This window comes from Mustelus asterias, chromosome 13 (genome assembly GCF_964213995.1).
Source record: "Mustelus asterias chromosome 13, sMusAst1.hap1.1, whole genome shotgun sequence".
Lineage (NCBI taxonomy): Eukaryota > Metazoa > Chordata > Chondrichthyes > Carcharhiniformes > Triakidae > Mustelus > Mustelus asterias.
In genome coordinates, this window is record NC_135813.1 from 45,067,831 (window position 1) to 45,093,974 (window position 26,144).

A 26,144-nucleotide genomic window follows, 5' to 3' on the forward strand; every position below is an offset into this window, starting at 1 on the left:
CTGACCTGATTCAGTGTAATAAATTGATCTAATCCTAATTCTTCAGATTCACATTAACACAGACACAATTCATAATAGGAAACTGCCTTTTCACTTTTTGATTGCTTTGTATCCTAATCTGTTTGTTTGGTCTGGTCCTACTGTGGCATCTTCCTCACATGTTCCATTGTCACCTGTTCAGCTCGGGACCCACCATAAACAATCCCCAGCCATGTCATTGCATCTCTGATTTGTCCAGCATGCTCAGAACCTTGCCACTTCGCTCAGGCTGCAGCTGTTTGAATAGTCCATTCGGAGGTGATGAATTCCTGAATTAAAGCTGCCACACAGCAAATTAGCAGCATCGCTGGAAGCTAATGACGACAGGGGTCCTGCACCATCCAGGCAAAGGGAACTCACACACACTACAATACAAAGAGAAAAATAAAGATGAGAACAAAGAACAAAGAACAATACAGCACAGGAACAGGCCCTTCGGCCCTCCAAGCCCACGCCGCTCCCTGGTCCAAACTAGACCATTCTTTTGTTTGCCTCCATTCCCACTCCGTTCATGTGGCTATCTAGATAAGTCTTAAACGTTCCCAGTGTGTCCGCCTCCACCACCTTGCCCGGCAGCGCATTCCAGGCCCCCACCACCCTCTGTGTAAAATACATCCTTCTGATATCCGTGTCAAACCTCCCCCCCCTCACTTTGAACCTATGACCCCTCGTGAACGTCACACCGACCTGGGAAAAAGCTTCCCACCGTTCACCCTATCTATGCCTTTCATAATTTTATACACCTCTATTAGGTCACCCTAATCAACACTCCCCTCCGAGACACTCCCAGTCATCACATCCCTCTCCTTTGTGAATACCGACGCAAAGTATTCATTTAGGATCTCCCCGACTTCTTTGGGCTCCAAGCATAATTCCCCACTTTTGTCCCTGAGAGGTCCAATTTTTTCCCTGGCAACCCTCTTGTTCCTAATGTATGAATAAAATGCCTTGGGATTCTCCTTAATCCTGTCTGCCAAGTTAATCTATGATCAGCCTTTGACTCCTCCCTTCAGAATACCCAATACAAAGGGTCTGATCTTTTCACAATGGGATTCTTAAAAAGAGATCCCCTCTCTGCCATCATCAGGTCTTAAGATGATTTCCAGTTGTTTTGAGCTCTCCACAGTTCTATGCACAGTTACTAATCTGGTCTGTCCTATTGGAAGGTGATGCTGAAAGATATAAAGAGGCTGAGCCTCACTTTGAGAAGACTGGGAGCAGGCTGCAGCACGTTACTCTCTCCATCAGGAGAAATGTCAGAAAATTGATTTATCAAGGCCATTCCATTCTGGAAGGAGTAAGACGGGGGTGGGGGGGAATATTCCTGTCCCGTCCGCCACAGGAATCATAGCGGGCAGCGGCGCGGACCATGTAAAGGTCCATTGATCTCGGGTGGGACTTTCCGGTTTTGGGGTGAGCGCGTCTGGATTCTGCCCCGTATGCTTTACAGCATTTGCACTGTTTAAAATCTATTCCTTCATGGGATGAGGGCATCACTGCACCAGCATTTGTTGCCCATTCCTAAATGGCCTTGAACTGAGTGGTTTGCGAGGCCATTTCAGAGAATAGTTAAAAGTCAACCATATTGTTGTGGTTCCAGAGTCTCTGGTTCAGATTACAGAGTCTGTTTTTTTCATGACAATCAATGACAGATTTATAGTCACCATTACTGAGATTATTGAAATTGAATTCCACTTGCTGCCATGGTGGGATTTGAACTCATGTCCCCAAAGCTTTAGCTTGTGCATTACTAGTTCAGTGACATTACCACTGCACCACCATCTTCCCATTAAACTGTGTGCTTATTCAACCACCACTTGAAACTGAGTTCAGTATGAAAATGAAGGCACCTTTCACCACCCCAGAATATCCCAAAGTGCAAATACATAAAAAAGTTTCAGAAAATTGGAATGTATATTTTTTTAAAAAGAATGTTTCACACACAGGCTAAGTTAGTAGGCATGTTAGTAGCACAAGTACTTTTAAAAGCTGTGACTCAGAGTACACTCTATAGCTGCTGAGTGTACACATGAGCACAATATGAGCACTCTGAACAGCAAGTATTTATCCTAGTTGAGTAGCTCCATTTTATATCAAGCCATGTTTAAAACAATTCCATTTACAGTTTCCTCTATGCAGTTGTTGTCCATTCACTGAAATCAAAGCAAACATCCTTCAGGGAAACACTTACTCAGCAGGATCTCCATCTTCTCTCTTTTGGGAAAGTGCATTATTTCATAGTTCCAGAGAGAGAGAGTGAATAAGTCTATATTCATCATCTTTTGCTATGTTTTATTTAATAATTGTGTCTTACACCATGAAAGAAAGCTTTAAGTGCAGGGCCAGTCAGAGCCTGTAGTGGAGAATCATCCTGCCTAGTTAGACTGATTCGTGATGCCCTCCCTATTTTTCCTCTAAGTTGTGTGTTGCATCATGTAAAGCATTCTGCTAGAAAGATAGAAATTGGAATTATATACTGGTTTTCACAACTTCATGATGTCCCAATGTGGACAAAATGACCAATAAAATATCTTAAGTGTAGTGACTGTTGAAATGTGAAGTGCAGTAGGCAATTTGCACAGAGCTAAGCAGTTGATCCGGTTAAAAATAACCGGATCAGCTGCTTCAGTGACGTTGTTTAAAGCACTAAATGTCAGCCAAGACACCAGCTCATGCAATAGAATCTTTTACATCGACCCGACGTTAGTTTAAAATCTCACCTGAAAGGTAGCACCTCCAACAGTACAGCACTCTCTCAGTGAGGATAGGAATGTCAAAGCTATGAAACTTAAGGCTTACAATTGCAACTTTAAAGACTTTGAAATATCATCAATAGGGAGGTGACCTACAAGCAAAATTTAATTAATGAAATGGATTCAGACGTTGGGCCTACAAGAGCAGCCCAGAGACACCTCCATTTCCACTCTGTGGGAAGAACAAGGCATCTCATTCATGGCGAAAGGACTGAGGTTAGGAACTAAACGTGTGAAGATCCTGGAAATGAACTATATCCTCTTTTCTTGGGTGTCAGCACATGACATCTAAGCTTACATTTGTTTTTGTCATAAACAATTTCAGAAATCTTAATTGTAAACCTGAAGAGCCTGGTCAGTACCAACAGCACAGAGAAATTGAGCATTGTTCTTCTATTGGAAAGTGGCTACATATAAATTTATTATTTGACGACAGGCACTGACTTGCTCAATAAACTTGCTTGTATGGAATTGTTGGGACCAAATTCACTTCCTGGGCCAGGACAAGTGGCAATCGTCCTGGTCAGATGTTTCAGTGTTAGGCAACTAGACCCATCTGTATAAAGCAAGTCCCTCCTATCAGTCCCACCACAAAACAAAACAGACTGAAACCTGCACCAAATAGCTTGGTTACACCATTTGTCAGTTTTTGGAATTCCAAGTTTCCGCTGCTCCTGAATCTTCCAGTAGTTAATTATGGGTTATTTCCCTGAGTTTGCTATGATTGCGATACATTTTGTTACCAGGGTTTTAAGTTGTTTTAATCACCAAGCTGGATAGAATCATACAGTGCAGAAGGAGACCATTCGGTCCATCATGTCTGCACCGATCACAATCCGACCCAGGCCCTATCCCTATAAACCCATGCATTTACCCTAGCTAGTTCCCCTGACACCGAGGCGCAATTTATCATGGTCAATCCACCTAACCAGCACATCTTTGGACTGTGGGAGGAAACCCACGCAGATATGGGGAGAATGTGCAAATTCCACACAGACAGTGACCCAAGCTGAGAATCGATTGTGGTCCTTGGCGCTGTGAGGCAGCAGTGCTAACAACTGTGCCACCGTGCCACCCGAAGTACAGAGAATTTACAGCATGTTTGGCCAAACTGGTCCATGTGTTATTTATGCTCCACACAAGCTTCTTCCCACTCCTTGTTATCTCACCCTATCAGCATAATCTTCTATTCCTTTCTCCATCATGTATTTATCCAGCTTCCCCCTAAATGCATTTATGCTGTTCACCTCAATTATTCCTTATAGTAGCGCATTCAATATTTTAATAATTCTTGAGGTTACTCCCGAATTCCTTATTGGATTTATTAGTGACAATGTTATATTTATGCACCCTAGTTCTGGTCTGCTCCACAGTGGAAAAATCTGTCTACCCCATCAAATCTCTTCATAATTTTAGAAGACCGATGTTAGGTCACCACCCTAGCTTCCTAATTTCTGGAGAAATGAGTCCCAGCGTGCTTAATCTTCCTTGAGAAAGACTGCAGATTACAAGACAATCAAAGATACCAGAGTTTGACTGAAGTTAGTGTCACAAAACTGTCGTCTGATGTAATGACAGCACCTGCAGTGTCACGATTCCAGATCTTCACAGTGCAGTCATGTGCCGAGGTTGCAACCAAGGGGAGTGAGGAAGTTGCACTTGGGACAAAGATGCAGGCTGCAGTGGTCTGTAGGTGTCCCTTGTACTCACATACCTTATGTTTTGACTGCCTCAGGTCCCAGAGCTGGAAGGAGAGAGAAATACAGTCTTGTTAGCAACAGTGACAGGCCTCCATCAGCCCCTTAGCAGCTAATATTTGCATGTAGCATGACCTTCCCTTTGAAATTCAATGTAATTATCCTTTATTACAAGGTTTCCCAAACTTTTCCTGCCACGGAGCCCTTTTGACCTCCCAAGAGTACTGATGGAGGCCTGAGAAACATTGAGGGCGATTCTCCCAAAAAAATTCTAAGTGTCGATTTTGGGTAAAAACTGGAATAAATCCCACTGGTTTTTTCAGCGGGAGTTTCATAATGGATCTCCAACACTCTGTGCACTGCAGAGTTATCTACTGTGAATCGCACTGAAAATCAGGGGGCGACCCGCTGGAGAGGCTGGGCAGCATAACACTGAGTGGGCCATTGCGTGTGTGATGATCTGTCAATGCCAAGATCGGCACATGCGTAGTGGCCCCTGTCTGTCGGCTTTCCAATTGCTGGCCAGCCCTGTGACCCTGCATCGCTGACTCTCTCAGCACCCACCCCCCCACAGCCCGATCGCTGGCCCCCTGAACATGACCAGGCCTAGCCCTGACCACTCCCCTCCCTGCCCGCCTCAATCTCCCTCACCCCCCTTCCCCCTCCTCTGGCAGTCTCGACCCCCCCCTTCCCACAGTGCCGACCCCCCCTGCCCCCCCATACTACCCCATCCTGATGGCCAGCTCCAATCGCTGGCCTCCTACCCTCCCCATCGATCCCTCTGCAGAGTGGCAGCGGGACCCCCCACCACCAATCACCATCCAGAGGCCCCGCCACATTAGAACCCACCCACCCACTTGGCAGTGTCAAGATGCCCCCTGGGCATTGGCACATTGCCCCTTGGACAGTGCCAGCTGGCACAGGCTGGCACTGCCAAGGCACCAATGCCCAGAGGGCACCAACCCCACCACCCAGCCATCTGGGAGACTAATAATATTTAAAGGACATGGAGATGCGAATTTAAATAATTTATTCAGCTCAGTGACAAGAATCGGCACGGAGCTGACAGCACTGGAAATCTGGTGCTGGGAGGCACGTGGAGGCCCAGCAGGGAGTCCGCGAAACGGCCCCCGCTAAAATTTCCCGGAGAATTACCCCCATTCTTATTGTGCGAGTGAAGAAGGAGCAGCGCTCCGAAAGCTCGTGATTCCAAATAAACCTGTTGGACTTTAACCTGGTGTTGTGAGACTTACTGTACCCACCCCAGTCCAACGCCGGCATTTCCACATCATTGTTAGGAATAGTAAGTGTTACGAAAGCAAATCACTAAAGGTAGATATGCTGGTTAAAAATGGGCATGAAAAAACAAACTAGAAGGATAAAATTGAAAAGCCAAGAAGTTGGAGTACTCTGCAGTTTATATATAAAGACACTGGAGAGGGTTCAAACAGATTCACAAGGCTGTACCAAGACTGAGAGGATACACGAAAGACCGAGCATGTTGACCATAACTTCTGCCTGTGTTGCAGAAGATGGAGAAATTGCTTGGTGGTGTTCTTTTCTTCAGTTAAGAAGATCTCTGAATGGTGGCATGATAGAGATCTTTAATATAATAAAAGGGTATGGTAGGCCAATTGTACAGAAAATGTTTCCACTTGCACAGGAGTCCAGAGTCAGGAGCCACCAATAAATCCAATAGAGAATTCAGGAGAAACCCCTTTATTCAGAGCGTAGTAAAAAGTGTGGAATGCATTATCACAAGAAATAGTTGAGGCCAATACCATAGATTCATTAAGGAGGTGCTACATAAGTAGGAGGGAGAAAAGAATAGAAGGCTGTGTTAATAGAATTGGGGGGTGTGTGGTATGGAGCAGGAATGACAACATTAATCTATTGGACTGAATATTAAAGCTCTAGCCTCTTGTAACTTGATGTCAAGCGCACATAGCTGCAGTTCCTGACCAAATCTGTGCTGTTCAGTCAAAGCTCAGATGATGCTATTTCCACCACAAACAGTTTTTTTAAATTTAAGATAAACCTTCTGCCCGAATGTGTGCATTCTTTAAAACGGACTAAATTGGGGGTTACATACTGTGGCCTCACAGCCTTCACCACTGAAACCATTGCTGCAGGTGATGCAATATCGCCCATCGGGACTGGCGTCACAGTGCGTTTGGATGTACTGCTTTACTGGGAAAGTGTGGGTCACCTGGAGCTCGCGACTGTCCCAGATCCTGTTAAAAGAATAAAACAACAATGGCAAGGAAGCCATTAATGAACATTTCTGGCTCTTTTCGAACCATGCCCGTGATTGTTTCAGTTCTCTTAGATCACTTTCACGGGAAAGTTGCAACTTCCAATTCTGCTCAAAGTGTCAATTCTAGCCTTGAGATCTAACAGTAACACTAAATGCCACCTAATTACTTTTAGCTACTAGATTTATTGTAATAGAGTCACAGAGTCATAGAGGTTTACAGCATGGAAACAGGCCCTTTGGCCCAACTTGTCCATGCTGCCCTTTTTTTTTAAAACCCTAAACTAATCCCATTTGCCCGCATTTGGCCCATATCCCTCTATACCCATCGTACCCATGTAACTATCTAAATGCTTTTTAAAAGATAAAATTGAACCCGCCTCTACTACCACCTCTGGCAGCTTGTTCCAGACACTCACCACCCTCCATCTGAAAAAATTGTCTCTCTGGACACTTTTGTATCTCTCCCCTTAAACCTATTCCCTCTAGTTTTAGACTCCCCTATCTTTGGGAAAAGATATTGATTATCTAGCTGATCTGTGCCCCTCATTATTTTATAGACCTCTATAAGATCACCCCTCAGCCTCCTACGCTCCAGAGAAAAAAGTCCCAGTCTATCCAGCCTCTCCTTATAACTCAATCCACTAAGTCCCCGGTAGCATCCTAGTAAATTTTTTCTGCACTCTTTCTAGTTTAATAATATCCTTTCTATAATCGGGTGATCAGAATTGCACACAGTATTCCAAGTGTGGCCTTACCAATGTCTTGTACAACTTCAACAAGACATTCCAACTCCTGTATTCAATGTTCTGACCGATGAAACCAAACATGTCGAATGCCTTCTTCACCACTCTGTTCACCTGTGACTCCACTTTCAAGAAGCTATGAACATGTACCCCTAGATCTCTTTGTTCTGGAACTCTCCCCAATGCCCTACCATTAACTGAGTAAGTCCTGCCCTGGTTCAATCTATCAAAATGCATCACCTCGCATTTGTCTAAATTAAACTCCATCTGCCATTCGTCAGCCCACTTCCCAATTGATCAAGATCCCATTGCAACTGGAGATAACTTTCTTCACTATTCACTGTTGATTGGCTATGCTAAATTAAACCTAGTGTTGGGGATTAGCAGGGTAAATATGTGGGGTTACGGGAATAGGGCCTGGATGGGATTGTGGTCGGTGCAGACTCGATGGGCCAAATGGCCTCCTTCTGCTCCTATCTTCTATGTTTCTATGTTAGATTGATTGACTATGCTACCTAGTGTCAGGGGATTAGCAGGGTAAATATGTGGAGTTATGGGAATAGGGCCATCGTGGTAGACTCGATGGGCCGAATGGCACCCCTCTGCACTGCTGGGATTCCATGAGGACAACTGATCCTTTTTGAACAGGGATGTGGGAACTTTTACATCTGCCAGAGACAGCGGGTGGACCTCCATTTAGTGTCTCATCCAAAAGATGAAGGGGGGAATTCTCCTGCCGTTCACACCGGCGGGATTCTCCGTTCCCGCTGGCAGTGCATCACCTCCCACGGGTTTCCCGCCGGTGCGGGGTGACATGAATGGGTGCTCTATAAGATCTCAATCCAGCATTCAATGATAAAACATCACACCAGGGATCATTTAAAATATCAAAATTATTTCATGAAATATAAACAGGTAAATTTCAGAGAGTCATATATTTACAACCAACTCTGTTAACATCCTTGGGGTTACCATTAACCAGAAACTCAACTGGACTCACCACATATACACAGTGGCTACAAGAGCAGGTCAGAGGCTAGGAATACTGTGGTGAGTAACTCACCTCCTGACTCCCCAAAACCTATCCACCATCTACAAGGAACAAGTCAGGAATGTGATGGAATACTCCCCACTTGCCTGGCTGGTTGCAGCTCCAACAACACTCAAGAAGCTTGGCACTATCCAGGACAAAGCAGCCCGCTTGATTGGCACCCCATCTACAAACATTCAATCTCTCCACTGCCAATGCTCAGTAGCAGCAGTGTGTACTATCTACAAGATGCACTGCAGCAATTCACCAAAGATCCTTAGACAACACCTTCCAAACCCACGACCACTTCCATCTAGAAGGACAAGAGCAGCAGATACATGGGAACACCACCACCTGCAAGTTCCCCTCCAAGCCACTCGCCATCCTGACTTGGAAATATATCTGATATAACCTGTTGGACTTTAACCTGGTGTTGTTAAACTTCTTACTGTGTTTACCCCAGTCCAACGCCGGCATCTCCACATCATGAACCTGTTGGACTTTAACCTGGTGTTGTTAAACTTCTTACTGTGTTTACCCCAGTCCAACGCCGGCATCTCCACATCTTGGAAATATATCGCCATTCCTTCGCAGTCGCTGGGTCAAAATCCTAGAATTCCCTTCCTAACAGCATTGTGGGTCAACCCACAATGCCATTAGCTCCGGTTTCCTCCCACAGTCCAAAGATGTGCGGGTTAGGTTGATTGGCCATGCTAAAATTGCCCCTTAGTGTCCTGGGATGCGTAGATTAGAGAGGATAAAATATGTAGGGATATGTGGATAGGGTCTGGGTGGGATTGTGGTCGGTGCAGACTCGATGGGCCGAATGGCCTCTTTCTGCACTGTAGGATTTCTATGACATGGACTGCAGCGATTCAAGGCAGCAGCTCACCACCACCTTCTCAAGGGCAACTAGGGATGGGCAATAAATGCTGGCCAGTTAGCGACGTCCATGTCCCACAAATGAATTTTTAAAAAAGAGTTGGCTAAACGATAAAATGAACTGAGCTAACACTTTGCAAATACATTAAACAAAAGAGGGAGTCTAATTAAATTTAAATTATTTCTTGGAAATTCAAGCTGACTTTTTTTTTTAAAAGGACCTTCAAACTGGATGGGGCTTTTTCTGAGATTTCTACATTGGTCCTGCAATCCAGACTGAATCAGTCTTTTAAAACACAGAAAAACATTACTAGAATCTCCTGGGCACATGAGTAAAATTTTTAGAAAGCTACAGTTGATCGTATACAAGCTATTTAATTTGTAGTTATTTTTCTGTCAATAAACTTGTATGATGCTGAAATAAACTTGGCACACAGGGCTGAACTGCAGTTGCTTTTTAAAACCTGCTTATGTACCATTACTGAGCAACAAAACTGGATCAAAGTATCTCATTTCTGCCACACCAATCAGCTTCTCCATCTACCGCAATAATGGTAGGAGTTACTAAATACAAAGACGATTCATCACCAAGTTTTAAAACCGTTAAAAAAATTCTTGCAACATGCACCACCCAAGAGTGTGCAATTTGTTACTTCTGTTCGGAAAACACCCAGTTTCTAAGCGTTACTGACTGCTCAACATAACTAGTATAGACAGTCACACCCTAGCACAGTGAAGCCAGGTTGTGTCACTATGCCATTACATTTCTAAAGAGCCTCAAAACATCCCTGAAATTGCCTCACATTCCCACAATGAAATATCCCACATTTTCTGTTAAATTCACCTCAAAAATACGCTGACAAATAATTAGACATATCCTCAAATGAGCAAACAGCCTGCCTATCTCTTTAACCTAATTCCCTACAGGCTGTCTTTGTTACATCCAGATCGATGAATGACCATCCCTACTAAACTTAATCCAGCTTCTTAGTGTCAAATTTAAAATCTCCACTAATCCAGATCCTTAATGAGGTTACCAGCACTTCAAGCCTAAATGACAATTTTCAGAACAAAACAACAAAATAAGCGCGGGGAACGTCAAAAAAAGGTGTAAAACTGTTGCTCAGATCTCATTATTCAATGTCCACTCTAAGTGGGTGGCCAGGACTCACCTTAACTAAACAGTAAACCTAAGCGATGGAAAAGGTGGATGTGTACTCAAAGACAAACCTGAAAATAAAGAGATCTTGTACAGTTAACAGCTGGAGTTCAGCACACCAGGATTGTCAAAGTAGAATGGGGGATATATTAAAAGAAGTGCCTAACCTGTAAAGAGAATCTATCCTAACCACCTTAAATACACTTCATGCCATTGCTGTAACACCATTTAATACAACAATTTATTTTGCAAGGTTTTAGAATTATTTAATTAATTTAGGCACAGTCTAACTACGGCTATTGATCTCTGCTGAGGTTTGCCCATGATTGGAAGTATACACAGACAAATGTACACATTGAACTTCTATTTCAGTTCACTGCACATGCAAAACATCCTTACAGAGTGGGCCATGGTTTACCCACCTGATCATCTTATCCTCTGAGGTCTGGACTACAAGAGATTCTGCAGGAATCCAGCAGATGTGTGTCACCTAGGAAAGGGTCAACCAAAATTTTTTAGAAATTCTTTCATGGGATTTGGCATTGCTGACATTGCCGGCATTTGTTGCCCATCCCTAATTGCCCTTGAACTGGGTAGCTTGCGAGGCCATTTCTGATGGCGGTTAAGATCACACTGCTTGTGATTTGGAGTCATAGTTATAGTTAAGAAAGCTATAGTTAAGAAAGCTAGAAAGATATAGTTAAGAAAGCTCACCAACACCTCTAATTCTCAGAAGGCTAAGGAAATTCAGCAGGTCTGCTACGAATCTCACCAATTTTTACAGATGCACCATAGAAAGCATCCTCTCTGGTTGTATCACAGATTGGTATGGCTCCTGCTCTGACCAAGACCACAAGGAACTGCAATGGGTTGTGAATGCAGTCATGATGTGGAGATGCCGGCGTTGGACTGGGGTAAACACAGTAAGAAGTTTAACAACACCAGGTTAAAGTCCAACAGGTTTATTTGGTAGCAAAAGCCACACAAGCTTTCGGAGCTCTAAGCCCCTTCTTCAGGCGAGTGGGAATTCTGTTCACAAACAGAGCATATAAAGACACAAACTCAATTTACATGAATAATGGTTGGAATGCAAATACTTATAACTAATCAAGTCTTTAAGAAACAAAACAATGTGAGTGGAGAGAGCATCAAGACAGGCTAAAAAGATGTGTATTGTCTCCAGACAAGACAGCCAGTGAAACTCTGCAGTTCTAGGCAACTGTGGGGGTTACAAATAGTGTGACATGAACCCAATATCCTGGTTGAGGCCATCCTCGTGTGTGCGGAACTTGGCTATCAGTTTCTGCTCAGCGACTCTGCGCTGTCGTGTGTCGCGAAGGCCGCCTTGGAGAACGCTTACCCAAATATCAGAGGCCGAATGCCCATGACCGGTTGTCTTGTCTGGAGACAATACACATCTTTTTAGCCTGTCTTGATGCTCTCTCCACTCACATTGTTTTGTTTCTTAAAGACTTGATTAGTTGTAAGTATTCGCATTCCAACCATTATTCGTGTAAATTGAGTTTGTGTCTTTATATGCTCTGTTTGTGAACAGAATTCCCACTCACCTGAAGAAGGGGCTTAGAGCTCCGAAAGCTTGTGTGGCTTTTGCTACCAAATAAACCTGTTGGACTTTAACCTGGTGTTGTTAAACTTCTTATTGTGAATGCAGCCCAGCCCATCACCAAACCAGGAGGGGAAGGATTGGATCTTTCCCCGACTTATCCCATCTGTGGGTGTCTTGACGATTCTTCTTTTTCAGGAGGGTGGGATCTCCTTGGTGGGGAAATTGGTTAAATTTTCTGGCTGATGATGGGGCTTGAGTGCCACTTCTGGTGTGGCTGAAGAAGAATGAGACTAATTTTGTGGTGACTCCAAGCGTGGTGTGAAAATCCTTGGCTCTTTTATCTGTGTCAGTATCCCCGACTTTCACTGGCTGTATTGGCAAGGGAGCAGCTATTTTGAAAATTCGTACTTATGTGTGGAGATTATATGATAGCTTTAGAACTCCCTAATGGAAGGTATCCTGTTATTCGTGGGATCTGGAGGTAAGTTTAGACATTTGGACTCTGTTTTGTCTGCACTCTTCCCATGAAGCTGTATGGTTCTGCTGCTGTTATCCTGTGTGTGAGTGTACACTGTAATGCCGCGTCTCGGGTTTGGGGTTGTATTCTGATGTTCTCTTACTGTGGCATCCTTTCATTGTTTGGAAGTTTTGAGGTGCTGTTTTGGGCTCTGATTGGTTATATTGACCCCATAGGTGCTCATTTATGCAATGTAACTTGGACCTTGTTATCCTGTGGGTGAGGGTGTGCACCATTGTGCCAAGTGCTCATGGCCTTATCCTGATATCCCCCACTCTGTGTAATATCCTTTCATTATCTGTACGAAGGGAGGTGCCAATTATGATTACAATGAACTGTAATTGATATTTCAAACCAATTCTGATGGTATTTGTCAGTCTTCTCTGTATTTATATGTGAAATGATTATGCTGTACTGAACCAATTCTTGAAGTTTGCTGCATTGTTTGTACAAATGGAGAAAAGTCTTCAATAAAAATATATTTTTTTAAATTGGAGATTTATGTGGCTATTATAACATTATGGAAACTTAGTAGAGAAAGAACTTAAATCTCTCACTCACTCTCAGAAAGTGTCTTACAGCCAATGAAGTTATTTTGAATTGAATTCATTATTCTAACATAAGAAATGCAGGAGTCAGTTTACACCTAGCAAACTCCCACAATTAGCAACATGATAAATAACAGCTCATCTCTTTTAGGATCGGGGGAGGATAAATGTTTGTCCCAGGACAGGGGAATAAAGTTATGTTTTTGGGATCTTTACCGTCCGCCTGAAAGGGAAGACAGAGCTTTGTTTAACATTTCATTCAAAATATGGCACCTTTTTCAGTACAGAGCTTCCTCGGTATTGCACTAAATTCACCCCCAACAGCATTAGGAAAACCAGTGATCAGCTACCAACCAATCCTACCAGATTCCTGGAAATAGAGTTGCTTTGTAGACAGTCCCCAGTTTCCACATCCCACATACACACGGAATTATCCCGAGATCCTGTACACAGTTGCAAACCATCTGGAAAGGACAATAATACGATAATACAAACATGGCACACTGGTCAAAGAAAGATTGTACTCTTGTAGAAAAAAGCCCAATATAGGCACAATGTCTTCTCACTCATGACCCAGCACAGAGTCAAGTGAGGAAGAGACAGAACCTCTGGTAAATAAAGTTATATACAAAATGATGTTCCTCATCGACAAAAAAGCTGGCATCCTTCTCTTCTTGCCATTGGCTCTGCCTTGTTGCCCACTCTATAATTTTAGGCTCCTCTAATTGACATTTTGTCTCTCTGCCTGCATGCAAGTTTCTTAAATATGTTCTCCTGTTGTCGTCCCTTTTCCTTTCCAACTCTCTATATCATTATGATCCTTGAGTTATTTCTCCACTTGTCTTTTCCCCTCTGTTGGACACTTTCTGTTGTTATCTCAGCTTGCCTTTGACTCTCTTCCTTTCTTCCCCTTACTTTCTGCAAGAAAAACAGGAAAATGTTCCCCTTTCAATAAATGCATAACTTTTGCTACAACCCGATTAAATTTATTGTGGCAAGAGAAACATACAAACAATAAATTCTGAAATATTACAGTGAATTATGACTTCTTGAGTACATACCTGGGCTCACAGCTAGGCCAGTCACCACCAATTCATGCCCAGTAAACTCCTGTAGTGGTCCAGCTTTATTGTACATGTCCCACATTAGGGCTGTTTTATCACGTGAAGCACTGAACATCCTGTTTGACTGAAAGAGGCAGGTTACCTGAAATAAAATTACATACACAATTCTTAATTATGGGGGCCAGCCACCATTTTGTTCAGGTGCAGGTGACTTCAGTGCCAATCTTGGCATCAGCTGAAAATCAGAATGGACCAGGTCTCTGTGTGCATCACATGCTGCTCTTGGGTAGAGCTGGCACAGGTTGACAGAGCGAATGGCCTTGTCCGTGTTGTAACCATTCTATGATTCTATTTAGCATGACCTCAAAGATGAAAGACATGACTAAAGCCTTGTACCACAAATCTACGAGAGGATAACCGTCACCCTTTACATTCTGCTAGACTTCAAAATTAGGCCCCAGAACACAAATGATGAGCTCTTTCCACCTACACAATTAACAGCATTCCTTAATTTCTTCCTGCCTCTATCATGATCAGTAAATATATTTGCTGCCAAGTGATTTATAAATTGCTCTTACCTTAGTCACATCACGTTCATGACCTATGAATTTCTGCTGCACATCACCAGATTTCCAGTTACATATGACCACTGTCTACAGGACAGCAAAATTGGTACATTTTAGTAATAGACAGTAGACATCATGACTGAATTAAATTAGAACCCAAACATCCTACATGTATGCACATACAGGTGCATACTTAAAAACACAGCTATCATATGAAACATTTGTGTTTAGTATTGAACAAGCAGTGTGTAAGCTGGCATTTACAGTACAAACGGAATGCTACATCACAAGACACTGCTGTCTGGAGCCCCAAGTGTGTAGCTGCCTTCCTGGATTAAGAAGAAAACTGCAGACACGAAACCAAGCAGATATGCAAGTCCAATGTGTGTCTGTTTGTAAACCACCTCATAAAAATGTCACAAAACTATTGTACTACAAATGTAAAATCCTACTCAAACAAATACCCTCCATTTCTGCTCTTCCGAAGATGGGAATCTCACCTTGTCCTTTCCACCAGACACACAGTGCTCAGATGTCAGGGAGGCCAATGATGTCACGGCATCATTATGCACAGGACTGTACTGTTGAACCACTTGAGTATTGGAACTGTGGCCTGTATCCCCATCAATCCTTAAAAAAATTACAACACAGTTCAAGCACAATGCACAGCGTGATCTGAGGACTGCAGTGTAAGTTACTTTGTTTGGAATGTGTTCTTTGTTTCTTGACAGATTGTGGGTCTGTAATAACGATGTGTGGATCCTGAAGATTTCAGACCAGGAAACAAATAGCTCAAGCTGAGGTCTGGATAGTGGATTGACACTTTCCCTTTTACTTCTGCAATCTGTGGATGAGTGGATTAAGAATCTGCTAGCTATAAGGGTATCAAATGAAATGAACTATTTGTACTTCAAGAGCACCTTCTGGGCTCAGAAGATGTTTCATTACATTTCAGAAACAACTCATTGCTCAGGAAATGCAGTCACTCTCAGTTTCTTTGTAAATGTGGCAATGAATTTATTCAAAGTTAGACACCACAAATAGCAAACTGCTAAATGTCCAGATATTTTGTTTCATATGGAATTTTCAGTACACATCTTAGCATCCACATATCAATTGCCTCTATTTTCTTCCACAGATCTTTTCTGTGGAAGAAAGATTTTTGCGAAGTTGAGCCGACTCTGTAAACTTTTTAAAATGATGAGTAGGACCTGGATGCGGAAGTCCTCTCCCCATTTGCAACAAATCCTGTTTTCGCCAGCAGGGGGAAAGGAGTAGCATATGAGCACACAGGTGGAAAATCTGGAACTCAGCAGGGCCATTTGATATTAGTGCTAAGTTCAAAAACATCCCATTTGTGCTGTTTTACGGACCTTAATTCACAGTGCGAGAGTCACAAATTTATTGAGTAGACGTAAATGCTCTTGAAGGGCCGATGAGGGCTGTTTAAATGTCATGATCTGAAGATATTTAAATCCCCTGGTCTTTAAAAACAAAAGAACAGCAGCTGAAGCTGTCAGTCTGTATTAAAAATACACTAGCTGCTGGACTGTTTTGAATGACAGGCCATCTGATGTAGGTTAGAAAAAAAAATCCTGTAGTTTTAATTGTGTTCATTGTTGACATTTCCTGAGGGCTGTTATTACAGTTGAGGTCATTATTATGCCAAAATTAAATGAAGGATAGAAATAGCTAGGATAGTGGTGGAAAAGGATGAGTGGTGTCCCAAGGGTAAGGTGTTGGATTGGGGGAAGGCTAACTTTAGTGGGATCAGGCAGAAATTGGCAGCTCTTGATTGGGAGAGACTGTTTGAGGGTAAATCCACATCTGGTATGTGGCAGTCTTTTAAGGAACGGTTGTTAGGGCTACAGGACAAGCATGTGCCTGTAAAAAAGGATGGGAAGGGTAGGATTAGAGAACCGTGGATAACCAGGGAAAGTGAGGGACTGGTCAAAAAGAAAAGAGAGGCGTATGTTAGGTCCAAGCAGCTAAAAACGGAGGGAGCTCTGGAGGAGTACAATGAAAGTAGGAAAGTACTCAAACGGGGAATTAGAAGAGCAAAAAGGGGTCACGAAATGTTCTTGGCAGACAGGATTAAGGAGAATCCCAAGGCATTTTATTCATACGTTAGGAACAAAAGGGTTGTTAGGGAAAAAATCGGACCTCTCAGGGACAAAAGTGGGGACTTATGCTTGGAGCCCAAAGAAGTAGGGGAGATCCTAAATGAATACTTTGCGTCGGTATTCACAAAGGAGAGGGATGTGTTGACTGGGAGTGTCTCGGAGGGGAGTGTTGAACCGTTGGAGAAAATCTCCATTACAAAGGAGGAAGTGTTAGGTTTGTTAGAGAATATAAAGACTGACAAATCCCCAGGGCCTGATGGAATCTATCCAAGGCTGCTCAGGGAGACGAGAGGTGAAATCGTTGGGCCTCTGACGCAAATCTTTGTCTCGTCACTGGACAAAGGTGAGGTCCCAGAGGATTGGAGGATAGCCAATGTGGTCCCGTTATTTAAGAAGGGTAGGAAGGATAACCCGGGTAATTATAGGCCGGTGAGCTTGACGTCCGTGGTGGGGAAGTTGTTGGAGAAGATTCTTAGAGATAGGATGTATGCACATTTAGAAAGGAATAAACTCATTAACGATAGTCAGCATGGTTTTGGGAGAGGGAGGTCATGCCTCACTAACCTGGTGGTGTTTTTTGAAGAAGTGACCAAAATGGTTGACGAAGGAAGGGCCGTGGATGTTGTCTATATGGACTTTAGTAAAGCGTTTGACAAAGTCCCTCATGGTAGGCTAGTGAAAAAGGTTGGATCCCATGGGATAAAGGGGGAGGTGGCTAGATGGGTGGAGAACTGGCTTGGTCATAGAAGACAGAGGGTGGTAGTGGAAGGGTCTTTTTCCGGCTGGAGGCCTGTGACTAGTGGTGTACCGCAGGGCTCTGTATTGGGACCTCTGCTGTTTGTGATTTATATAAATGATCTGGAAGAAGGAGTAACTGGGGTGATCAGTAAGTTTGCGGACGACACAAAACTGGCAGGACTTGCAGATAGTGAGGAACATTGTCAGAGGCTACAGAAGGATATAGATAGGCTGGAAATTTGGGCAAGGAAATGGCAGATGGAGTTCAATCCTGATAAATGCGAAGTGATGCATTTTGGTGGGAATAATGTAGGGAGGAGCTACACGATAAATGGAAGAACCATAAAGGGTGTAGAGACGCAGAGGGACCTGGGTGTGCAAGTCCACAGATCTTTGAAGGTGACGTCACAGGCGGAGAAGGTGGTGAAGAAGGCATATGGCATGCTTGCCTTTATAGGACGGGGCATAGAGTATAAGAGTTGGGGTCTGATGTTGCAGATGTATAGAACGTTGGTTCGGCCGCATTTGGAATACTGCGTCCAGTTCTGGTCGCCACACTACCAGAAGGACGTGGAGGCTTTGGAGAGAGTACAGAGGAGGTTTACCAGGATGTTGCCTGGTATGGAGGGGCTTGGTTATGAGGAGAGATTGGGGAAACTGGGGTTGTTCTCCTTGGAAAGACGGAGGATGAGGGGAGACTTAATAGAGGTGTATAAAATTATGAAAGGCTTAGATAGGGTGAACGGTGGGAAGCTTTTCCCCGGGTCGGTGGTGACGTTCACGAGGGGTCATAGGTTCAAGGTGAAGGGGGGGAGGTTTAACACAGATATCAGAAGGACATATTTTACACAGAGGGTCGTGGGGGCCTGGAATGTGTTGCCGGGCAAGGTGGTGGAGGCGGACACACTGGGAACGTTTAAGACTTATCTAGACAGCTATATGAACGGAGTGGGAATGGAGGGATACAAAAGAGTGGTCTAGTTTGGACCAGGGAGCGGCGCGGGCTAATTGTTCCTTGTTTCTCGTTTCAAGGCTTCATTCTATGATCATCTTGCTGGTGCCAGTACAGAGCGAGACTGCGGATAGTTGGGAACCTGTCTCGGGGGCAGGGAATTCATATGGTGTTCGTGGAAGTGGAAATGACTAGGGTTGGGAAGCATTTTCCGATCAGGGCCAGTGTGATCTGGACTCGTTTCGATCGCCTCAGGGGGTCGGAGAGGAATTTCCCAGATTTTTTTTCCCCATATTGGCCCTGGGGTTTTCACTCTGGGTTTTCGCCTCTCCCTGGAGATCACATGGTCTGGAATGGGGGGGTGGGGGTGAGTTAATAGGTTGTGATGAACAAAGCATCGTAGCTGTGAGGGACAGCTCGGTGGATAGGATATTGGTATGTAGATAGGCTGGAAAATTGGGCGGGGATCCTGGATTCAGGATTCAATCCTGGACCGGGGAGCAGCGCGGGCTTGGAGGGCCGAAGGGCCTGTTCCTGTGCTGTATTGTTCTTTGTTCTTTGTAATTTTCTGAAGGTGAAAGATGTATTAATAAGAAATTCAAGCCTATAACAAGGAAAAACTCATAAGATGCTACATTCTATCTACTTTCCTGTCTGCATTAGAAACCTGGACAATAAAATTCTGTGGAAGGAAACAGAGGCTTTGAAATGTGGATGATAAGATGTGCACTGACAATTCCATAAACAAATCATAACACCAATTAAGAGGTGCTAGAAATTGCAATAAACAAAAAATTAAGATCCAGAAAAGAAAGTACCAGAAAAGAAAGTATCAGTGTTTTGGCCACTTAATGAGAGTTGTATAGCAATAAAGATCACTTGTAAAGGGAAAAGTGAAAGGCAGCAGAAAGATGGGTCAACCTGGGCATACTTGGATGATGGACATCACAGAATGATTGCAAACAAGTCACAGTGGATGTGTGAGGATGGTGAAGACAGGGAAACATGATATTCCATGGCAGCAGCGATCCTGGTAGGAGTAGCTACAAGCAGCAGCATTATGGAATACTTGACTGAGTTTCAAAATCTCCAAAAGCAATTATCTCAGAGGTGGGAATGGAGTGGGTGGCTGATTTCACATTCTGATAAACATTTTAAATAGGTATTAAAGGATTGGCTTTCTTTGATGTGTTTACTAGGTGGAAGATTGTTTTTAGGACAGATCGAACATTTGAGGGGGTTTAAAAGTTTTGAAATGGTTTCATGAGTGAAAGGTTTTTTGCTGTTTCAGGTGTGTATGAATGAGAGCTCTATCGGATGGTTAGAAGTTTAACTTTTTTCATGCTCACACGGCTCTATAATGTGTGCCCATAATGGATAGTGCTGAGTGGCTATGGAGGTATGAGTTGGCATGGAAGTCTGAGGGGGATGGTGGGGGCATGAGTTGTCATGGGGGGGGCAAAGTGTGTGGCTGAGGGGAAGTGCGAGGAGGGGAGGTTATAATGCCTAACAGCTTCTAAAACAACTGGGAAAAAATCTTACAGAGCCAAGTGGGACTTCTAACCAACCTGTCAAGCCACCTGCCTGCCCACAACCTGCTTTTGGGTCAACATGTCCATCCTGCCCCTGCCTCCTTGGAGTGAAAATTTAAAGTAACTGAGGTTCTTTAAACCAAGGTGGGTCTGCCATGTTGGGAAATTTCCACCTCAGGAGCAAACATCCAGCCCCAGGACTTTTTCACCTGATGAACATTTTCAAAGTAAAAATTTTAAAATTGCCTAAAATAAAAACTATTTGGAACAAGGTGAAAATCTGACATTATCTCTAACCAAAATGTAGCCATACCGCTCGAACAGGTTTGCTTAGAGCACAATTAAGTTTTTTGTTAAATAATAATTTGAAACCATAAAATGCAGCATAATGATCAGCCATTTTTATTCTTTTGATGGAACACGAGTATCACTGGCATTTGTTGCTTATCCCTTTTACCTCACAATAAAAACATGGCTCTTATTTTTCTTGACTAATTTGTTTTTGTAGATTTCTTTCATGATAACATGATCCAACCGGAAAAGGTTGGAGCCTCAAATGAGGTGTTAAAGAGTCACATGCGACTTCAGAGTGGCAGGTTGTAGAAGATCATGCTCCGAGATAAAAGGTGTTGTGACTTGAGCTCATGATCTTTTCATCAAAGATGACTGACAGTGCTACCAATAATTTAAATTGACATTTGAATCTGAGCATTGACAATACGACTTCGAATGGCTACAGGCCCATATTCACCTGATTGCCCTGCAGCTTGTAACAAGTAGCGCCTGTGCAACTGTGACAAAGAGAGGGCTGTATTTTATGTGTCCCTTCCAGATGTGTTTTCAGCAGGGGCGCGTGTAAAATTATGTGGGTGTCCCATCGCACCACCTTCCCAGCCATCCTCAAATATCGGCAGCCTGCCTGCCATGACTAGATAGTCACGGGTCAATTAAACTTGTTACTGAGCCAACCACTTGATGGCATGGGCTATCGGGAGGGAGTTGCAATGTCTTTAACGAGGCCCACAATGTGGACCTCTTAAAATGTGATCTCCCCATTTAAGGCAGTAATGGGTTGGCCAATCTGAGAGTCATGCCTGTGTATATAATGTGGAGTGTCAGGGTTGCTGGCACTCTGGGTTTATACTGTTTGTACTCTGTATGAGGAAGTACCTTTCGGAGTGTTGCTGACTATGTAAATAAATCAAAGTTTGGTGAAGGGACACCGGCCTCCGAGGAGTTATTTCAGTGGTGATCAGATAAAGCATGACTGTGAAGAAACTTGCTCCCAAAAGTTGGGGTAAGCCATTCTTACACTTCATGCCTTTGTTTGGAAGATTAGATTTGTTTGGCTCTGCCGTCAAGGACTGGGCCCAATATGTGGAACATATGCTTTTTTTGGGCAAACGACATTATGGCAGGTGACAAACAACAAGTAATTCTCCTGACTGCCTGTGGTGCTTCAGCATTTGCTGTCATTAGGAGTTTAAGTTTCCCTGAGGAACCGAATACCAAAACCTTTCAGGAATTGACTGAACTAGTTAAAGAATACTACGACCCCAAGCCACCTCCAATTCTGAGATGTTTTCAACTACTTAAAGGAGCAAAGGGCTCAGGAGAGATTAGTAAAGTTTCAAGACCACATAATAGAACAGAGAGTATAGAAAGTGGCAGGAATCTAATCTCAGGCAGAGCAAAAAAGTTGACAAGTACGAGAAGGGAGGTGGTCAATGCAGGACTGAGGGTGTTGTACCTAAATGCACTCAGTATACAGAACAAGGTAAATGAGCTTGTTGCGCACATTGAAATTGGCCAGTACGATGTTGTGGCCATCACAGGGACGTGGCTGCAAGGTGATCAGGGCCAGGATCTAAATATTCAAGGATGTGTGTCCTATCGGAAGGACAGGCAGATGGGCAAAGGGGGCGGGGTTGCATTGTTAGTAAAGAATGAAGTTAAATCAATAGCAAGAAGTGATATAGGATCAGAAGGCATAGAATCTCTGTGGGTAGAGTTGAGGAATCGCAAAGGTAAAAAGACCCTGATGGGAGTTATGAACAGGCCCCTTAGCAGTAGTCAGGATGTGGGGCAGAAAATAAATCAGGAGATAGAAAAGGCAATATAAAAAAAGGCAATATTACAATAATCATGGGGGACTTCAATATGCAGGTGGGCTGGGAAAATCAGGTAGGTAGCGGATCCCAAGAAAAGGAATTTGTGGAATGTCTAAGATGGTTTTTTGAGCAGCTTGTGACAGAGCCTATTAGGGAACAGGCAATTCTGGATTTGGTGATGTGTAATGAGGCTGACTTGATTAGGCAAATTAAGGTGAAGGAACCCTTAGAGAGCAGTGACCACAATATGATAGAATTTACCCTGTAGTTTGAGAGGGAGAAGCTGGAATCAGATGTTATGGTATTACAATTAAATAAAAGGTGACTCCAAAGAAATGAGGGAGGGGCTGGCCAGAATTGATTGGAAAGGGAGCCTAGCAAGGAAGACAGTGGAACAGCAATGGCAGGAGTTTTCGAGTTATTTGGGAGGCATGACATAAATTCATCCCAAGGAGGAGGAAACATGCTAAGGGAAGGACGAAGCATCCATGGCTGACGAGGGAAGTCAAGGACAGCATAAAAACAAAAGAAAAAGCATACAAAGTAGCGAGGATTAGTGGGAAGCTAGAGGATTGGGAAGCCTTTAAAAGCGAGCAGAGGACAATTAAATAAACACTAAGGGGGGGGGAGAAGATGAAATATGAGTGTAAGCTAGTTAGTAATATAAAAGATAGGAAGAGTTTTTTTCAATATATAAAAGATAAGAGGCAAAAATAGCCATTGGGCCACTGGAAAATGAGGCTGGAGAAGTAATAATAGGAAACAGAGCAATGGCAGAGGAACTGAATAGTAACTTTGTATCAGTTTACACGGTGGAAGACACCAGTGGGATGCCAGAGCTCCAGGAGAGTCAGGGGGCGCAGGTGAGTGTAGTGGCCATCACTAAAGAGAAAGTACTGGGAAAACTGAAAGGTCTGAAAGTGGATAAATCACCTGGACCGGATGGACTACACACAAGAGTTCTAAAAGAGATAGCTGAGGAAATTGTGGAGGCATTGGTGGTGATCCTTCAGGAATCACTGGAGGCAGGGAGGGTCCCAGAGGACTGGAAAGTGGCTAATGTAACCACCGCTGTTTAAGAAGGGAGGGAGGTAGCAGACGGGAAATTATAGGCCAATTAGCCTGACTTTGGTCATTTGCAAGATTTAGAGTCCATTATTAAATATGAGATCCCAGAGTACTTGGAAGTGCATGATAAAATAGAACTGAGTCAGCGCAGCTTTGTCAAGGGGAGGTCATGTCTGAAAAATCTGTTAGAGTTCTTTGAGGAGGTAACAAGGAAATTAGATAAAGGAAAACCAGTGGACGTGATTTATTTAGATTTCCAGAAGGGCTTTGGCAAGGTGCCGCATAGGAGACTGTTAAATAAGTTAAGAACCCATAGTGTTAACGGTAAGATCCTGGCATGGATAGAGGATTGGCTGACTGGCAGAAAGTGGGGAATAAGGGGTCTTTTTCAGGATGGCAGCCAGTAACTAGTGGTGTGCCTCAGGGGTCAGTGCTGGGACCACAACTTTTCACAATATACATTAGCGATTTGGAAGAAGGAACTGAAGGCACTGTTGCTGAGTTTGCAGATGATACAAAGATATGTAGAGGGACAGGTAGTATTGAGGAAGCAGGGGGGCTGCAGAAGGACTTGGGACAGGTTAGGAGAGTGGGCAAAGAAGTGGCAGATGGAATACAATGTGGAAAAGTGTGAGGTTATGCACTTTGGAAGGAGGAATGGAGGCATAAACTATTTTCTAAATAGGGAAATGTTTAGGAAATCAGAAATACAAAGAGACTTGAGAGTCATTGTTCAAGACTTTCTTAAGGTTAATGTGCAGGTTCAGTCGGCAGTTAGGAAGGCAAATGCAATGTTAGCATTCATGTCAAGAAGGCTAGAATACAAGAGCAGGGATGTACTTCTGAGGCTATATAAGGTTCTGGGCAGACCTCATTTGGGGTATTGTGAGCAGTTTTGGGCCCCGTATCTAAGGAAGGATGTGCTGGCCTTGGAAAGGGTCCAGAGGAGGTTCACAAGAATGATCCCTGGAATGAAGAGCTTATTGTATGAAGAACGGTTGAGGACTCTGGGTCTGTACTCGGAGTTTAGAAGGATGATGGAGGATCTTATTGAAACTTACGAGACACTGCGAGGCCTGGATAGAGTAGACTTGGAGAAGATGTTTCCACTAGTAGGAAAAACTAGAACCAGAGGGCACAACCTCAGGCTAAAGGGACGATCCTTTAAAATAGAGATGAGGAGGAATTTCTTCAGCTAGAGTGTTGAATCTGTGGAACTCTTGCCACAGAAGGCTGTGGAGGCCTGATCATTGAGTATCTTTAAGACAGAGATAGATAGGTTCTTAATTAATAAGGGGATCAGGGAGTATGGGCTAAAGGCAGGAGGGTGGGGATGAGAAAAATATCAGTCATGAGTGAATGGCAGACTCGATGGACCGAGTGGCCTAATTCTGCTCCTGTGTCTTATGGTCTTAATGTTATTATTTTTATTCTGCAATCCGAGAGCCAGGGGAATCTGTTACGGGTTTCGAATTAGGTTAATTTGGTTTAACTCTGAACGAGATGCTTAAGGACCATCTGGTATGCAGGATTAATAATGTAACTATTCAAAAGCACCTGTTAGCTGAAGCTCAACTGGATTTCAAACAGGCGCCACAACTGGCCTTATCATTGGAAAATGCTGCAAGTGGAGCATATAAATTGCAAGGTATCCAATGGAAGTGGGACACTCGACTGAGTTTGGGGACTACCACTTGAGCGCAGGTGATTACATAGCTTCACTCAGGAAGTATTCAGATGCACGTTACTCTAGGTCTGCCCACAGCACAGCCCCAAAGCAAAACCTAACTTCAACCAAACAGTTACAAGTTTCTTCAGAATCCCGCTTGGTAGTGCATTGTAATTGTTGTTAGTATGTGGAGTTGAAACAGCAAAGGAGTCCTTCAAGACCTACATTTAAAAATCAGCTCATAGGCCAGTATCCAGGAGCGTTCACACCTCGGAAGGTCCATCTACATTGGATTTAGAACAATTAAATTGCTTAGCGATTTAGGGCGGCACGGTGATACAATGGTTAGCACTGCTGCCTCACAGCGCCAGGGACCCAGGTTTGATTCCCAGCTTGGGTCATGTCTGTATGGAGTTTGCACATTCTCCCTGTGTCAGCGTGGGTTTCCTCCGGGTGCCCCGGTTTCCTCCCACAATCCAAAGATGTGCGGATTAGGTTGATTAGCCATGCTAAATTGATCCTTAATGTTAGGGGGACTAGCTAGGGTAAATGCATGGGGTTTATAGGGATCGGGCCTGGGTGGGATTGTGGTCAGCGCAGACTTGGTGGGCCGAATTGCCTCGTTCTACATTGTATGATTCTATGATGTCCAAATTGGACCTAATCAAGATAAACGTATGATTAAATGGACAACGGTACTAATGGAGGTCAATACCGGTGCAGCTATATCGGTAGTCAGAGAATCAGTGTTCCATAGAATTCGCTCTGGACTCCAGTCCTTAACTTCATTCAGGACCTCAGCAAGGCTGAGAACCTATACAGGGGAATCTTTGTGAATTGTGGGTACAACCTCAGAATCTGTCTCCTATGAAAGACAGTTGGTTTGGTTACCAATGATTGTAGTGGAGGGTTCGGGGCCAAGACTAATGGGGTGAAATTGTTGCAAGAGATTCATCTAGATTAGCTGAAAGATGTTGAGCCAGAGAATTGCCGCCTTAGAGAACTTCTGCTTAAATACCCAGAAGTTTGCAGAGAAGGTCTAGGGACCATTAAAGGTGTCAAGGCAAACTTACATGTTGACTAGGAGGCGATTCTGTGATTTTCCAAGGCCCGCCAAGCCCAAAGCCAT

The 26,144-nt window shown here is 43.6% G+C and overlaps 1 protein-coding gene across 1 annotated transcript; it reads right to left on the minus strand.

The window, feature by feature from the left end:
* Positions 1-243: 243 nt before the first annotated feature.
* Positions 244-26,144, minus strand: wdr31 (WD repeat domain 31). The gene is made up of 9 exons (XM_078227532.1): positions 26,089-26,144; positions 15,323-15,452; positions 14,835-14,909; positions 14,254-14,398; positions 13,556-13,656; positions 10,983-11,050; positions 6,582-6,723; positions 4,374-4,536; positions 244-404 (listed from the first exon to the last, which is right to left on the minus strand). Exons 1-9 carry the CDS (start codon positions 26,142-26,144, stop codon positions 244-246), a joined length of 1,041 nt encoding a protein of 346 aa, XP_078083658.1.